The following is a 17,583-nucleotide window of genomic DNA, read 5'->3' on the forward strand; positions in this document are numbered from 1 at the left end:
AATTGCACTTTTTGTACATGCACCCAATTGGCCGACGAGGCTTTTGATGTCATTATTTTCATTGTCTTGAAGAAGAGATTCTCAATGTTTGTTGCAAATATTCATATTGGTTTATTAGCTCCCACTTTGGTTACATAAAGTGATGAAACACTCTACTTTGTTCGAAGAATTGTGTTGGAAATGACAACTCTTCATAGAAGACGTCTTTGAATCAACTAATTGAAGAATACCCTGTGAATGGTGCAAGATGCATTATTGAGTCATTGTAGTGGACAACTTGTTGTGATGCATACAAGTCATGAAGGAATGTGTCTGTCTAAATGTCATCGTCATAGGTAAGCTTGCTATCAGGCTAAACAAGTGTGTCATGTGGACGTTTGTTCTCTGGTAGCAAAGTAATGTGGTTAATTCATCCATCATTAAAGATCACGTTGTTTTCTTTGTAAGTAGCACTACAATGAGTTCGCCAAATTGGATTAAGCTTGCTAATATATTTGGTATTCACGATATCGAGCTTGCAAATAGATTTGGTATTCTACCTACATTGAAGAATTGATTGCATATCTTGCATATGTAAGCAACTTGAGGACCAAGGTCTCACTGTGTAGAATCAAGTGCAACATCAAGAGTTCGAAGTTTAATTTGATTCAGTTTTTGCAATTGTTTCTTGAAAACTAAATTCTTGCAAGAAGAGCATGGGTTTGAAGGCGTGTTGAGTATGCTAAATCATCAACAAGCCTACACATGCGGCACCATAGAAGAGCTAAGCCACACAAAACACCTAGCTAGATGAGAATAACATAGTTAAAAACAGTCGGACACATGCTTTACCAGAACAATAGCTAACAAAACCACATAGCAAGGAGTTTCCCCGCAAACAAAGAACTGATCAAAGACAAACCATATGCAGATCACAAACACTTTAACTAATGAAGCCAAACGAATAGACACAGTGATTTAAATAATGAAGCCAAACGAATAGACAGTGATTTAAGTGCCGTAGCCAGAAGCATTGCATTGGCAGCAGAGCTAAGAAAATCACACAACCACTGCTCTTTGTTAACCCAGGCCATAGGATTTCTTAGGAAACCACATAGAATGCCAAAGACCAATGTTTCGCTTAGCCTAGCTTTTAGTAAACCCTTTCGAGCTTGTTTCTTCGTGTCCGCAAAGCCTATCTCCTAGCAAACCCTTTCTCAAAGCAAAGAGAGAGGTACATTGGACTAAGCGCCCAATTATGTTTGCTATGTTGACCTGCAATCGATGCCACACTATAAGACTACTCTTGTATCAAACCATAAAACAGGCATTAGCATTCATAATAGGCCTAGAATCAATTTGACACAATTGACTACTTTCCTATCAAACCATAAAACATGGAACAACACTCTATAGATTCCAAAGACAAACTACAAATTTCACTGTTGGCGATTGACACAATGTATCGGAGCAAATAAGAGAGCTAGAGAAAGAAAGCACTGTGTTAAAACCCACACAACCCACCAAGACATCATGTGCCGAGATAGGCCCAGATTGAATATGGACCGTCTGATCGGCAAACTTTCAAAGTGGGAATATGACCTCCCTAATGTAAACCCACCCACAATTAGTTTAACCCATCCTCAAGTTAACTTTTGCAACTAAAAGCCTCACCCGTGGTCCACTGTTTAACCCTCTCTTTGCCGTCCATTATGAGGGAAGAGAACCTGGGAATTTGGCGAGTGATCGGAGCTCATGGCCTTCGGCCGCTCACCAGATTTGAAGGAGTTTTAAGTCTTTCTTGTCTCTGGCCCCTCCTAAGATTCCCAAGACTCTTCAGTCCTCCTTGAGCACCTTCCATTATACATCCACACAAGCCTCCGAGATAAGCAAAACCTCCTACTCTTAAGGTGGACCTTGCACACCATGGGAGAAGAAAACACACGATATGAAAATGCTTTCGGCCACTTCGTGAAACACCAATGGTTGCTTGATGCCACCGCAATTTTCATGCAATCTCTCACTTTGTTCAGCAACGACAGTGCTTCTTAGTTACAACTCTCAGCTATTGTTTTCGGTGATCATATCAAGAGGAGTGAGAGGCAAATGCAAATTCGTGCGGGCGAACACAGAGATTTGAGCACCCAAGAAAAATATATGCCCCCACTATGAACTTCTTCTAATAATGAGATGAGATGTGAGCACCAAAAACAAAAATTCAAATTGGAACATTCGGACGAGATTGCAAGATTTTCTGTCGTTTATTACGTATGATGATCATTGATGATTGAATGAGGAGGACAGGCTGCAATAAATTGCGCAATGAGGATTGATTCCTTTCTTAAATGCGCCAGCCCAGTTGTGATGATGATGCGCCACCCCAGCCAGAATCCGAGATGTTCTTGTTGTGAAGAGCTTGATTTATCATCGAATCTGAAGATTGTCTCAATGAAGCTCATTAAATAATCTAATAATGGTGGGATGATCGATCGTGAAGGTGCCTCTCGGGTAATCAGTACACTGTACATTCAGTGATATATATTCACTCGCTAATGAGTTTCCATCCCCCAGATCTACCAAGATGTTGATTTGGGTATGTGGGTTGATCGCAATGGAGCCACAGCTGGTGCTTGCCAATCTAGTTTCACTCGATATAGCGTGAATACGGCCATAGTAATCGGTTGTCTCAAGCTCAAACACCCATTTTCCCACCAGTTGCCACTGTTGCAGCACGTACTTTTCCTGGTCGACAAGAAGGCTTGCCACAGTATCTTGTACCATCTCCGACCTGTGCTCAACTCTCTTCACCCAAGCTATTCTTCTACTCACCCATTAGAGCGCTCAAGCGTACTCCGCGCACATCGCTATTACGGTAGGAAACACTGAAATAGTGCCCAGTCGGAAGGTAACTCGGGCGGAAATGTAACATATGCTCAGGCCTTGACGGACGTGTGGTTCTCGGGGAATATACCACGCGTCGTAAGTGCATGTATCCTCTGGGTTATTGACGTCTTTGGCCTGATACTTGTCCCGTATAATTCTGGCGAATTTAGAGTTTGATAGAGGCCAACAATGCCAAGATCCTCGAGAAGCAGCCGCCGGAGTAGCAGCGGCAGTAGTGGCAGCAGTTGCAGCCGGGGTAGCAGTTGCAGGAGTAGTAGCAGTGGCAGCAGAAGCAGCAGGCATCTAATTAGAATAAAACGAATAGAAAAGAAACTCAAGAGACTCAAGAAGCTCAAGAAACTCACGGGACACAGTGGTCGATACAGCAGGCACTCCTCCAGAAGCAGAAATGCAGTCTTGAAGGAACGAATAAAGAGGTCTAAATCACGACATCCAGGCAGAAGCAATGGGAGAGGCAAGCACAGACACAAAAGCAGGGAACGATCTCATAGAAGAGAAAAGAGTGAAAGCAGGGAGTATGAGAAGCATGGTAGATTTAAAAGAAAGAGGAACGTAGACGACAAGCTCAAACTCCAAGATAGGAAGAGAAAATACAAGCATGTACAGAGTAACTCATCCGGATGTTGTTGCAAAACGTCTCATGCTGATAGCAGGCACGGTTCGTTTAATGATAGTGTCCTGGAGGCCAAACATGAAGTCGAAGATTCAACGAGGAATTATCACAAACATCACCATAATTGTCATGATGATGGTTAGTTTTTAGAAAGACACGTTTTTCCGACCACTGTAAATTCTGAAATTATTTTTTCCAGGCGAGAAACCTCTAGCTTACTAGTAAGTTGATCAGGATTGCAAAGGTGAGGAGATGTTCTGATCCAGGGTAGGTGCAAAAATTGTCTGGTCAAATGGCTCTGTTGTATGCTAATGTACAAACTCTAAATTATAAGGCTTTTGCAGTTCGCAAAAGAGTTTTTTCCCAAGACTAAATTTTGCTCTACCATTGCAGATCCTTATCTTGATGCCAAACCCAGTGAGAGAAGGAAACCGTGTGTACCTACAGGTGGCATAGTGGGATCAGAGCTTGTTGTCAAGGACTCAAAGCTGGAAGGACAAGAAAGGGATTGGCTGGATCTATCATTAAATGTTGCAAAGGCACCCAAGCCAAGAGTCCAGGATTGTAGTTGTGATGATTTCAAGCTCAGTCTCCCTGTGTGCTCAATGTCCGCAATGTCTAAGGTGACACAAGACATTGACCTGAACATTGCAGTGAAGGAAGCAGAGGATGCAATTGAGCTTCCAATCCCTTCATGTTGCAGTTTGTTGGAAGGGCCTGCTCTGTGTCGTCAGTCCCAATCTCACGTGGAAGAGCATCCTCAGCATGAAGGTTTGTCAATCTTGTAAATTAGTTATGAAATTTAGTTTGTTTTCCTTTCTTGTCGGCATCTTCAGTTGCTTTGTGATTCTTGATGAATTTCATGCTGTTATGCTCTTCAAAAGTAGGGGGTTAGAGTTGCAATGGAACTCATATTTTGTATGGCCTTTTGGTCCTGAAGAATCTGACATCATGTATAACAGCTCGAAGGTTAACATGTAGTACATCATGAGTCATCCTTTGGGACGTGCTTCTTCATGTCCTCTTACACTGTATCTTGCATTCATAGAGCATTGACACAGTATGTCAAATGAGACCCGTTGAAGGACTTGGTGGGATGGTTGATAATATGAACACATTTACTGATTTTCTGGATGCCATCAGTAGTCTAACCAGGTTTTGAAGCATGCATCCCTAGAAAAGGGAAGTGACTGGGAGGCAAGCGATGAGCATGCGAATCCTTTGGATCCTTGACACATTCAGTGTTAGCTTTCAATACATGTAAACTTCAGCACACCTAAACATAGGAGAGGGAACTCCAGTAACAGGCTCAAGATACTGTTGGAATGTAAGGTGGACCATGATTATTGTAAATTTGACGTCTGCAGCATACTGCATGAGACTGCAGTGAGAGTTTTCTCAGAGTCATTAGCACGAGAGTGTGGTATCCTCTGTCTCCTCACAGATGATGGCATGTGATCATCCTCACTTGCCCGTCTTGGATTTTGCTAAGGACAAAGTCCACAGTACAGGGCTCTTTGTGGCGTTCTATTTGAAATTTCTACCCCTTTGATCCCCATATGTATAGGGAAATTTATTATCTTTCTTAGCACAAGGGAGGCAAGATGTGGAGTGAAAGAGTTGTGGGTGAAGGGAAAGAGGAGTAATCCATAAGGTGGCTACAGTAAAGAGGAGGGGGGGGGGGGGGGGGCAATGGGAGGTGGGGTCATAGTTACCAGGGAATGCCTTTCCCCCTTCCGGAATGGGCAGAATGCAAATCAGTGAAGCCGGCGGGAGCCAGAATGGCTGGAACATGGGCAAAACGGGCTGCATAGATGGAACGCCGGGGCAATGCGTTCCCTTGTTCCTGGAATGTGTTGCGAAAGCGTTCACGCCGTGTCGACGGTGTTTTGGCTGGTGGCACTGCGCAGGACTGTCAAAACTGCTGACTATTTGCCATTTTGCCTTTCTTTACTGCTCTCAAGCTGCACTCTAGCCTTCCAAGCCTCCACTCAGCCCTTGCTCCCCCTTCTAACTTCTCTCAGCCCACATCTTCTTAAAGATCTTCATGAATATACATTTCAGTTTTCTATGGGTTTTTGTGTGTTTTAAAAGTATTTTGGTATATTTTTATGTCATCTAATGATGCATCATATGATATGGCATTCCGGTTCCCCCCTTCCTGGAACATTCCTGTTCCCTGGTAACTATGGGTGGGGCAAGCCTGGGGCTGAAGGCAAAATGAGGAAAGTCAGTGGGAAAGCAGCAGCTGTGAATAGCAGCTTGTGAGGGAGGCTGCAAGGGAGGAGGGGGGGATAGCCCAAGAGGAGAGGCAGCAAAGGGGGGACAGCTCGAGAGGAGAGGCAGCAAAGGGAGGGGAAGGAGGGCCAGGAGAAATAGGAGCAGAGAGACGAGGTGGTGAGGACAACAGGAGGGGAGACACTGGAGCAGGATCATGTCGCAATGAAAAGTCAGCTGGCATTTTTAAACCTTGCTCTTCTAGATCTCCCCAGCCTACCGGATACAGGGTCAGAGCACTCAGAGGATTGCACTCCACGAGGCAGTCCCCCCTGACACCCTAGCTCCTCCTTCTCCTAGGGAGGACTGTTTGGAGGTGGTAGCCAGCATCACGGCTTGGAACACTTGGGTGGCTCGGTGCAGTCTTGTGATGGGAGAGCACCCGGTTCCACCCTCGGCTACCTTGGTTGCCATCTGGCAGGATATCATTTACACTCTACGGTCCACCTGGGAATGTGGGACTCTAGGCTCCAGGGCGACTGTTGAGAGGCATGCTCGTTTTTGCAAGGCTTGGCCTACAGGTGTTTTCTACATCTTCACTCCGCGAGGGATTCGCTGGCTGTATAGTCCCCCCACTTGGCTGTTAGCTCCAGTTCCAGAGATCCCCTAGGCAGTGAGCTGGACTTCTCTGGAACAGGCCGGTTTTTTCTTTCAGCCTTTTCCGGTTTTTTTCATACTCAGCACCTTCGGGGCTGTTGTCTTGTATGAAATCTTTCAAGCATTAATAGAAGGTTCCTTTCTTTGAAAAAAAAAAAAACCTTGCTCTTCTGATTCCACACTCATCTTAAATCATATTATCATGACAACAAATCTGCAAATTCCTGCCATGCTGCCCTATTATCTTAGCTCAGTGGTATTCGCTACCTACTCCAGAAAGCTGTATAGTCCAAGGAAGTACTTTTGTGGGCAGTACATAAAGAGAAGCATGAGTTGCATGCCACCCCTCCGGTGATCACTTTTTGTTTGGGCTCAGCAGACCTCATTGTGGGACCCCCACCAAGGCTTATATACAGCAGCAACTTTGGGAGCATGTCCGAGAAGTTGACCTTGCTCACTCATCCCCCCCGCCCCCCGGGGAAATGTTCACTCATTCTCCCTTTTCCTCTCATCTGCAGTTGTTCCTGTCTTTCTCTTCGTTTTGGCTTAATATTTATATCAATGGGCTTTAAGTGAGCCCCAATATAGTGTAAGTGTAAAAATAGTAATAATATCCAAACCACATGATGACAGGGCACGAGTCTTCCATGAGTCCTTATGAAGGCAATGTATTGTTTCCAGCACATGTTTGGCTTTGTTTGTCCTTATGAAGGCAATGTATTGTTTCGAGCACATGTTTGGCTTTGTTTAGGTTTATTTGAATATGAATATGGGCAGAGTCGAGTTAATTATACTGTTGAGGTTTATTTGAATATGAATATGGGCAGAGTCGAGTTAATTATACTGTTGGATACTTATACTTGAACCATCTCTCAAGCAGATGTTTTGTATTTCAGTAAGGTCTTTTGCCAGAGACCAATGATCTTTAGTCTATGTGTATCTCATTCTCTATCTTTCCTTTAGGTCTTTGAGGGGTATGAAGAATGACTTTTTATCTATGATGGTATGTGTGTTATCTAGATTAAGGTGCGTTCTCCAATCTGATGTTTGGGATGTTTTATGCATTGAAATTGAGTTGTTTTATTTTTTGTTTTTATAAACAATATAGACTTAGCAGATTAGAGACTTTGAGAATGCTCTAAGGAAGCGTGGTGAACTTTCATTGATTCATTGGCAATCATTCTTGATTGCCAATGAATCAATATTAGACAAGGATTAGAGACTTTGAGAATGCTCTAAGGAAGCGTGGTCAACTTTCATTGATTCATCGTTCTATTTTTACTCAAGCAGCAATGAATGCCTTGCAGCTCGTTTCGCAGTACTTGGTGAGGAGCGAGAAAAAGTGAAATAAAGTGATCAGCACCTTCCATAGCTTCCTGGCTATGAGCTGAGTCTTTACCTTGAACTTCCAAATGGGTAGTTCGCTCTGTCAAGCATGCTTGCTTCTGTGAATCTAAGCGATGATGCCTTACCTGCCACAGAAATACCCTACACTCTACACCAGTAATAGTAGAAAAGAGAAGAAAGGAGCTGGCTCTGAGAAACTTGCTGAACCGAGTGCTATCTGAACATCTGGGGCTCTGATACCATGTAAAAGGACAGAGAGAAAGACTTGCCCGAGATAGAAAGTTCACGCGACTTTACTACACTAGTTCAACTCAGCAATCGCCTCAGAGTACACAGTAGACTGACTGTATATATATTGCAGCAACAAAATCGTGAACCTGAAAGCAAGCATCCACTGTTGGGTTCCAACAATTTGGAGGAACCACTGGCACCAGAACTCCTGCTTCATGCACCTCAGGGAGAGGTTTTGGTAGGCAAGGCTAGTCAGGAATGATAGAGGAGAGGCACTGAAAGTGGGGGGAGAAGAGTCTAGAGAGGCTGGGATGGAGAAGTTCATATAAGGGGCTGGAAGAGTCCTGAAACTGGCTGGCTGACTGAGCCTGTTGGCCAACCCAGATTAGCGGTGGCTGACCTGCTCTGGCGACCTTTTTCTGCCTACCAGCCTGCTTGCTGGCCGACCTACTACTGGCCTATAAATGGCCACTGTAGGGTCAGTCTCCCATACAGTGTGGGCTGCTGTAGTGCAGCCACCTACAGCTATTTCTGTTCCTAAATAGGGCCTCACAGCCCTGATTAACAACCTTAGAAGGATCCTCTCTATCCCTAGGTGCCTGCCCTAAAATAGGGCATAATATCACGACAAGCAAAAAATTCCCTAGGCAGGCCTGTTGTCCCCTGATGGGGCTCACAAGCAGGCACTGCCTTATCTTGTGTATGTGATAGAAATGTGCCTGGAGACACTATCTCTCCAATCTTGACAGTGAGGCATGCCCTCTAGTCAAATGTGCCTGTGCTGCGGTTTAATGGTACACTTGGGGCCTGTGAAAATGCCCAAGTATACATATGCTTTGACTATCTCAACCAGCTCCCCTGCAAGTGTGAAAGCCTCGTGTTTAAGCTCAGCTTCGTTAGTGTTGAAGATCATAACCAGTTTTAATCAGGTGGACCTTCATGTGTCTTTGCTCAGGTTGACCTTCTTTGCTCTCACAGAAGGCTTGCAAAGCTGTCAGGTTGGTTTTACTCAGGTTGACCTTCATATGTCTTTGCTCTCACAGAAGACTTGCAAAGCTGTCAAGTGCATCTGTGTCTGAGATTAGCACCACATCACCAAGATAAAGATAGGTATGGCAGTCTGTGCCAGGTTCGAACCTCGACCACCTAGTGTGTCCAGGAAAGAGGCTAACTCATTGATGTAAAGGCCAAACACAGTGGGCTAGAAGGGGCATTCCTGCTTCATCCCAGGACTCAATGGTGCTGCTCACCTCCTTCCTCTGCCTGTAAGTCTCTCATACGAGGGCCCAAGTGGAAAAGGGTGGGACAGCAAAGAGGATTGGCAAGGGCCAGGGAGAGCGGAAGGACAGGAGAATTTGAGGAGGGGGAAGGAACAGCTGAGGAGAGGGCTCGAATAAATCTTATCCATGTGCCAATCCCTCACTATCACGATTTTCATCACACTTAGTTGAGAGGGGTATATCTGTGAGAGTAAAGAAAGGAATGAAGTGCGAGGCAGAAAAACAGAAAGAGGATGACATCAAGGGGAGGGAGGGGGCACATATCCAAGGAAGGGAGACAGAGATGGAGTGACTAAATAATGAGATGCAGCAAGGGAGGCTTGGGTGGGAGTACTTGGGGTTTATAGTGGGGATCCATGTGGGAAAGGAGCAATTCGTGAAGGGGAGGAAATTCTTCCCCAGTGGTTTGATTTTCCAGTTTTTAAAATACTCGTTCTATTTTAAAAATCTACCCTGTATTTCCTCTGCATATTAAGTGCCAAACTCAGAATGCTCTGTTTGAGTTTATAGGTTTACCATTGTGGCATTGTCTTTTACCCGTCCTCCTGCTCCCTGACCCCACCCTTCCTTCCAAGCGCCCCTGCCTGTCTTGCCCACGCCACCTTCCCAAACCCCACCTCTCCTAGGGCACGGGTCATGCCATGTCCTGTCATATTAAGTGCTGAACTCAGAATGCTCTGTTTGAGATTATAGGTTTACCAGTGTGGCATTATCTTTTACTCCTGCCCTCCTGCTCCTGTGGGGCCACCCTTCCTTCCAAACACCCCTGCCGTCCTTCCCGAACACCACCTCTCCTAGGGCATGGGTCATGCCATCTCCTGTCCACATGCCTATGGGAGGTCTTAATAGAGTAAGAATTACGTATATATAAGTGTTTTGTGATCGTTTTTCTGAGTACATTTCCTTGTATTGAGAGAATACCTTGATTTGCTTTATTGGTCTCTGTTTATCTATCAAAAGGGACTTCTAGTACATAAGGTTTATATCTTTATTCCTGCTTTCTCTCTTCATCTTACATTTATGTTTATATGAATTCCTTTGGGATGTTTTCCATAAAGGTTTTGTGAAGCGAGTTGTAAGGTCTCTCATTGTATTTTTCAAGGCATCTTTTCTTATCATGTGTATATGGATCATTCCATATAGAACTGTTGTTCCTTTGGTCTCAATGTTGCTTCGGAGAGATACTTCATATAAGATTACACAGAGAAAGTTTGAGAGGCAGAAAACTTTTTTTGCTTAGTTACACGTGTTTATTATTTCTCAGTGTTAGTAAAAATAGAAAATAAAAGTAGTATAGACTTCCTTGGGGTTCACATCAGGGAATTATGTTTTTACAAGGATCTAAAATATTTCATCTTTTGCAGTCGTCGGTTCTACCTTTTGTTCTAAAGAGGTAAAAGATGGAGCCCTCATAAAACAATCTGCAAAAGAATCTTCACGTGTTGCTGTCAGCTGCCAATTAGGATCAGAGATTGTAATTTTGGATGATACTGAAGATGAATATACCAAGGACGAAGAAAATGAAAAGCCAGAAATGATTAATTTTTCAGAGGATCAGGGGTTGCAGTTGAAATATGAAGGCCCTGATTTGAATCTTGTAGACGGTGTGGCCAAAAGTCTCAATTATTGTGAAGGAAAGTCATCAAAAGGTGACAGATCAATCGGCATTGTAGAAGATATGGGGGTTGGCATTGTACAAGATATGGGCGCTACTCAAAATGAGTGTGTGAATTTACCTTTACTGGTGGGCAATTCGGCAATCGAAATAGGAGGCCAAAATGTATTATGTCCAGATGAAAATCGAGGAAAATTTTTCAAAGGATTCAAAGCAAGGAAAAAGAGAATGGTCCACAGGACTCCTTCACATCTGCAAGACTCCATGAAGGTTGGGAATAAAATTGGAGATCCCGTTGATGTTGGTGGTGGTAAAGTGATTGTCCAGAAAGCTTTTCTAAATAAACTGGTGATAGCTGGGCCACGGATGTGGGACGTTGATATTTTATGTGACCTATGCCATAAAGGTCCATCCTTGTTCTTGGGCGAATGGTATGCATGGTGCTGTGGGGCACGCCTTTATAAGTGTAGTTGTTCTCCTGAATCACAAATGTATGTCCTTACCTTTAATGCTCTATAAAGTTGTGTCATGACTGGCTTTTTGATCATAAGGTGTGACTAGCAATGTAGCACAGGAATTTTGCCTGTATCAAGGCCAATGCATGTTGAATATAAATATCATATATAACCTGAGTGGTGACATTGCGTGGAAGGAAATTGAAATCAGGGCTGCGAACCAAAAAGGGCAACAAATTCAAGAAGAACGAAGAAGCTCCCCGCAGTGGCATGGTTCACAAACTGTGTGCTTTATGGTCCTGTGAGGTAACTGATTGTACAAAGTACCACTTCTCTATTTTAGGATTGAAGACATAGTCAGTCAGCGTCATATTGTGTTACTCATCTGTCAAGCTGCCAAAAGCAAGTGGAATGGTCCGTACAAGGTGGCATATGGCACTGTATTTCAAAAAGTGAATGACTATTGGAAGCATCTACGTTCCAATGCAGAGAATTGAGTCATCTATCCAAAAGATAGTATTAAGTAGAACCTTCAGGGAAATGTTTTATCTTTGTGGAATAGAAAGTTTGACATGGGTTTTTGACTTTACATACCAGATCTTTCAGCTGCTTTCTCATCTTCACGTAGGTTTTCGAAGAGCAAGGTGGCCGGCTTGAAGGGCTTTTGGATGCTGTACGACGTGGGAAATCTTTGGTGGGGTATAGAATTAATATTTTGGATGATATTCAGTGTATATTATTAAAAGGTTTATAGTGTTTTGAGATATTGCATGTGCATGTGTTCCATGCAGACATGCACTGGATGTCGAGAGTTTGGAGCCACATTAGGGTGCCGTGTCAAGACCTGCCGTCGCAGTTTTCACTATCCATGTGCAGATAGGCTTGCCAGTGAGTTTCGTTGTCGTATGTGGGATGGGGTTCAGGTTCCTATAGCCTGTCATGGCCACCGTCATGTGGCACAATCATGCCAAAATGCTAAAGAGAAGGCACCTGACTTGAAGAACTGGAGAAAAAGAGGTTGGATACAGAGGACAAAACCCAACTTGACAGCTGAAAGACTCTCTGCTACAGGACAAAGTATGAACAGAGGAATCTCCTCCCCTTAAATTAGTGTACACATTAATGATGATAACCACTTGCTCTCTAGGTAGTAGGTATTATCCAACAGTTCATCAGAACTTAAAGTCCATTGAAATATAAATTTTCTGCATCAATGTTTGGATCCTCTCTCGTAGATGGACTACTTAATTTGTTATTTGGTAAATGGTATTGTCATATGAATACCCGATATGGCACATAATTATGCATCATCCAGATCAGGTTAAGTACAAATTTTCCCATCCCTGCAACCATCTTCATTTCAGAGATGATACTTTTTTGCTGCTGTTTGTGATTCAGCTTTAGTGAGGCCACTTTGGTTACCAACTGTTCCCATATTCTGCCTTGAGAGCTGTCCTCTTTCGTGTACTCTTTCTGGTGAATTGAGATGATTTAGCATGGTTTTTCCATGACCAATGAGACTGTTGCATTTTGGTTTTCGTTGCCTCTTACAGTTTTGGATTTCCAAGCTTGTGGTCATACCTGTCTTGCTGCATAATTTTAAAACATTTTTCTTGTTAAGCATGCATTCCTGACTAGCAAGTCTTTAGTGCATCTAGGTTGTAAGTGTGTGTTTGTTCTAGTTATCAATTCCTCCTGAAGTATTTTATGCCCATGTGTCCTGGCGTCTACATTCTAAATACACATCACAAGGTATGCTTTTATGTGTGTACTGAATTGCCTTCATTAAAATGCCTTTTCTGGTGCACCAGATTCTTCTCTGATTCTTGCACAGCCATGGGGATATGGCACCATAAGCTTTCCTCCTGAATCTCTGACTTTCCATGTTTGTGGTTGATGTTGATGGACTGCCCTTTTGTTGGGATGTTGATGTTGATCATAGTTACGATGTTGGTGTGACAGCATGCTGTCTTTTCTGAATCCTCTCTGTACTGTTGATGTTGATGGACAGCCCACTTTGTGTGATGGTGATGTCGAAGGTTGATTTTGCTGCAAAATCCTGATTAATTGTCTGCAGCGTTCTGCATGGCTGTTGGCTCTTTCATTATAGATGCTGCCCACAGGTTGAAGGTGTTGTGTGTAGGTCTTCATCAGCTGTTTGACTGCCTCTTGTTGGTCTGTGGGCTTGCAGACAGCTGCATGGCAAGCCTCTAGGCTGTTGTGCCACCCCTAACAAAATGCATGGCAACAATTGCATGCAGAGCTGGGCACTGGAAAGTCATGCAATCCCAGTGCACAGCTCCGTGGCAAGCAGCATAAGCTGGCATGAATGAGTGCACAACAGGACAGCTCAGGGAAGAAACACAGTAATGGGCTGCAGGCATATAGAGAGGGTGGTGGGTGCACAGGGGAAGGCCAGCAAGCCCAAGGGACATGGAGGCAGCAGCACTGACCTGACTGAGGGAAGGGGGAGTGCCAGGGTGGGAGGGAGGGCAGGGGTTTAATTGATAACCAAGGAGAGAGAAAGAAAGTCTATTAAAAGCCTTCAGAAGACCAAAAAGTGTATATGAGACTAAAGAAGCTGATCCAATGAACTGATGGGTAGAGCCACTAAATGGGCATCAACATCGAAGACAAATACAAAATCCATAATCCATAATCCTGCCCATAATGGCGTTGGTACATAAAAGGGAAAACTCTTTGAGTGGAAGCCAGCGAGAGTGTCCCCCCTTGGGAGGGGGGCAGTGGTGTGTGAGGCGGCTGTGGTGGCAGAAACCCTGTGATAGGGTATAGCCCGCTGAAGTCTCCTGGCTGTAACTCTGCGGCGAACAAGTGCCACAGTCACTCCTATGGGTCGTGCATCTGGTCTATTAAGTATGGAAGTAAGGTCCCCTATCGTGATCTGTGCCTCAGTGCATTGGTGAGTCTGGTGTGTCTCCGTCTTTGGCTCATGTCCCCACGGCCACTGCCCCCGTGAGTCTTGTTGGTCAGTATTGTCTGGCTGGAAAACCTCAGTGATCATGCTTTGAGTGGAGTCTGGGTGTGCACATGTTGTAAGAAAAGTCACTGCCCCACCTGTGAGCCTCCATTTAGAGGGGACAAGGGGGACATGGGACTGTAGGGGGGTAGGGGACAGAGTACCTACCAGGCTGGAAACCCGTGCAGCAAAGGAGAGGGGCGTGGCCCTTCTACGCAGCATATGGAGCTGGAAATGGTGGCGCCTAGGGTCTGCATCAGCAGCCCATGTGCTGGGCACATGGGCCCTTTTATAGGGCTGGCCCAAGCTAGCCAACCAGATCGGTGGAGGCCAGCCTACAGGTTGGTCGCAAGCAGGGGGCCGACCCCTTGCTGGTCGGTTTTTTCCGGCCCCAAGCAGGGCCTATAAAAAGCCCCCTCTCCCCCCCCTCATTTCTCATCACCTGCACTTACAGCCTTGCACAGGCAAGCGCACAGAGGGAGAGAAGTGGCTCAGCATTTGACAGCATCCTTTGGCTGTTTGTACATGCTCACCTGTTGAGCTTTTGTCTGCCCACGATTGTGGAAGAATATATCTGAGTTTTGGCTATCTGTTTCTCCGTCTCTCTGAGTGTTGTATGAGCTAGATCGGGAGTGAGGTGTGAGTGATTCTATCCTCTATTTCCAACATGGTATCAGAGCCAAGTTCACAGCTCTAGATCGGAGTACCTCAGCAAGTAGGCGACTCCAATCTACACTCAGGTTTGCTGCGTGGTCAAGTTCTCCGCTGCAAATTCAGTTTCAGTTTACTGTTCTTTATTACAGCAAGGATTGATGACAACGATTCTGCTGTTGCCTCTTTAGCCCCTTCTCTTCCTTCCTCGTCCTCTAGATTCCTCTCATTCACCATCCGGAACTTCGGAGAGTCAGGGAAGCTAGATGGGTCGAACTACCCGATTTGGAAGATGAAAATCCGGAGCCATCTAGTGGCCCGGAAGTTGTGGAAGCTAACAACGGGGGTGGAGGTAAAACCAGAAGACTTGCTGGATAGCAAGGGGAAGATGGTCATTCTAGTGGATGGTGAAGAGCTTGAGAATTGGGAAGAGAGAGATGCCCACTCCCTAGCATTAATTATTGGGATCACGGTGGACTTTGTTCTTCTGCACATCCAGATGGCCGAGACATTTGTAGAGGCATGGGCTATCCTGAAGGATTTGTATGAAACTGACAATACATCTCGAATTCTGACGCTCCAATATCAATTGTACAATCTGGACATGACTGAGGCAGACAATGTGCATGACCATCTGACAAAAGTCAAGGTGGTAAGGAACCAGCTCGTGTTAGTTGGTCAAAAGGTAGATTGAAGTCATCTTGCATTGTTGACTTTACACAAGTTGCCTCGAAGTTTTAAGAGTTTCGTGACTACGGTCACTGCAGGACAGAGGACCAAGCCTCTCACCTTCAAGGAGCTTGGGTCTTTACTATTGCAGGAAGAGCCTTGGGAAAAATTATTTACTTAATCGGACGAAAAGGCTCTCGTGGCAAGGGACAAGCCCGACAAGGGTAAGTTCAAAGACTCCAAGAACAAAAGCAAGACCGAGGATGCAGAGAAAAAGAGGCAGATGAAGTGCTTCTACTGTGAGAAGCTTGGTCATTCTGCTAAAGAGTGCCGCAAGAAGAAGGCGGATCTCAAGAAGGAGTCCAAGTCCAAGGAGGAGCCAAAGATCGAATCGGCAAACGTCACGACCGACGCTCTCTTCATCATCATTGAGTATTGCTCCGCTTATTCAGTCAGTGAAGGAGAGGAAGGTTGGTATGTGGACAGTGGAGCTTCAAAGCACATGTCCAACAAGAAGAAGGTTCAAAACCATGGAAGATACGCATCCCGATTCCAAGCTCACTGTTGGGAATAACCGGTCATGTCCTGTGAAGGGTGTTTGTAGTATTCCATTCATCACGACTGCAGGAAACAAGGAGTTGATTTTCGGTGTACTGTATGTACCGAATTTGTGCAAGAACCTGCTGTCAGTCAGTAAGATGGACAAGCACAATATAGCGGTCTTATTCGACAACGGCAAGGTCACCTTCACATCCAAGGCAAACGAACAGGTGGTGGCTCAAGGTGTCGAGGAGCATGGGCTATATCGGCTCAACACTCAGTTGGTGCACGGGGACCATGGCAGATCCAGATTATGGCATGAGCGGTTAGGTCACGTCAACTATGGCACTCTCTCCGAGATGCAGAAGACAAAGATGGTGGATGGACTTTCACCGATTGCAGGCAATGATCGTGTATGCAAGGCTTGCATAGAAGGCAAGCAACACAGGGACAGTTCCCACGGGAGGCCTCATCATGCGCCAAGAAGCCGCTCGAGTTGGTTCACGCCGACATCTGCGGCCCAATGTTGACCAATTCATTTGTAGGTTCGTGAAGATGGAAGACTACGACATGAAATGGAATGGAAAGGAAAATCAAGACTACGAAAGCATAATGGAAATGAAACAATGCGAGAAGAAATATACAACTAAGCAAAGTACTTACATGATAAAGAAAGGCATGAGGCTTGATGAAAATGACAATGAAAGTACAATGCCTTTATAGGATAGGCATACACACTCTAAGTGTCAAATGTATATGGGATGAGTCCCATAGTGACACATGGTACTCTAGGATATAAAGTAGTACAATACTACTCTAGAACACACTAAAAGTCACTCAAATTGACTCCATTTCCTAAGACCCCCCCATGGAGGAAAGGTGAGGGACTACTGGAATGGAACCAAGAATAGAACATGACAATGATGGTCATCAAAACTGTGCATGCTGGTCTAGAACTAGACATGGCTCCCACACAATCTCAGAGGCAAGTGAGCATGGCTTAGAGGCTAGTGAGCATAACATAGAAATCTCATCTAGCATGGCTCAAAGACTCATCATGCATGGATGCATGATCAACTTAGAGGTCTAGGAGACCAATGCACCAACAAATAGACCTATCAAAGCCAAAAACACATGGGTCCCACAGTACATCCCCACCTGGCTCCAAAGACTAATGAGGAACATGGAGCCACACACCAAAAATATAAAAGAAATACATCATTTTAGGAGGACTATTCAAGGCAAAGGACCTTTATTGACTCAACACACATGATTTATTGCATTCCTTTTTTGGAAACACCCCTAGGGCAGAGTACCCAGATATATTATGCTTTAGAAAGCAAAATCATGATCTCTATCATCCTCTAGATGCGGGAGACAGACTGTAAGAGCATGATCCTGTGTCGGCGGGTCATCTTCCTCTGCATCATCACTAGTGGTGGATGCCA

The 17,583-nt window shown here is 44.7% G+C and overlaps 1 protein-coding gene across 1 annotated transcript in view; it reads left to right on the forward strand.

Annotated features, from left to right (window-relative positions):
- Positions 1-2,672: 2,672 nt before the first annotated feature.
- LOC147884839 (uncharacterized) overlaps positions 2,673-17,583 on the forward strand; it is a 51,292-nt gene continuing 36,381 nt past the window's right edge. Inside the window, exons 1-6 of the mRNA XM_087397707.1 lie at positions 2,673-3,634; positions 3,890-4,267; positions 10,593-11,334; positions 11,496-11,604; positions 11,927-11,992; positions 12,090-12,375. Of these exons, the coding sequence (XP_087253833.1) occupies positions 3,052-3,634; positions 3,890-4,267; positions 10,593-11,334; positions 11,496-11,604; positions 11,927-11,992; positions 12,090-12,375 (2,164 nt within the window). The 5' untranslated portion in view covers positions 2,673-3,051. The remainder of the gene's footprint in view (positions 3,635-3,889; positions 4,268-10,592; positions 11,335-11,495; positions 11,605-11,926; positions 11,993-12,089; positions 12,376-17,583) is intronic.

This window comes from Dipteris shenzhenensis, chromosome 26 (assembly GCF_047967505.1).
Source record: "Dipteris shenzhenensis isolate YYH24624 ecotype China chromosome 26, Dip_SZ_1.0, whole genome shotgun sequence".
Taxonomy (NCBI): Eukaryota; Viridiplantae; Streptophyta; class Polypodiopsida; order Gleicheniales; family Dipteridaceae; genus Dipteris; species Dipteris shenzhenensis.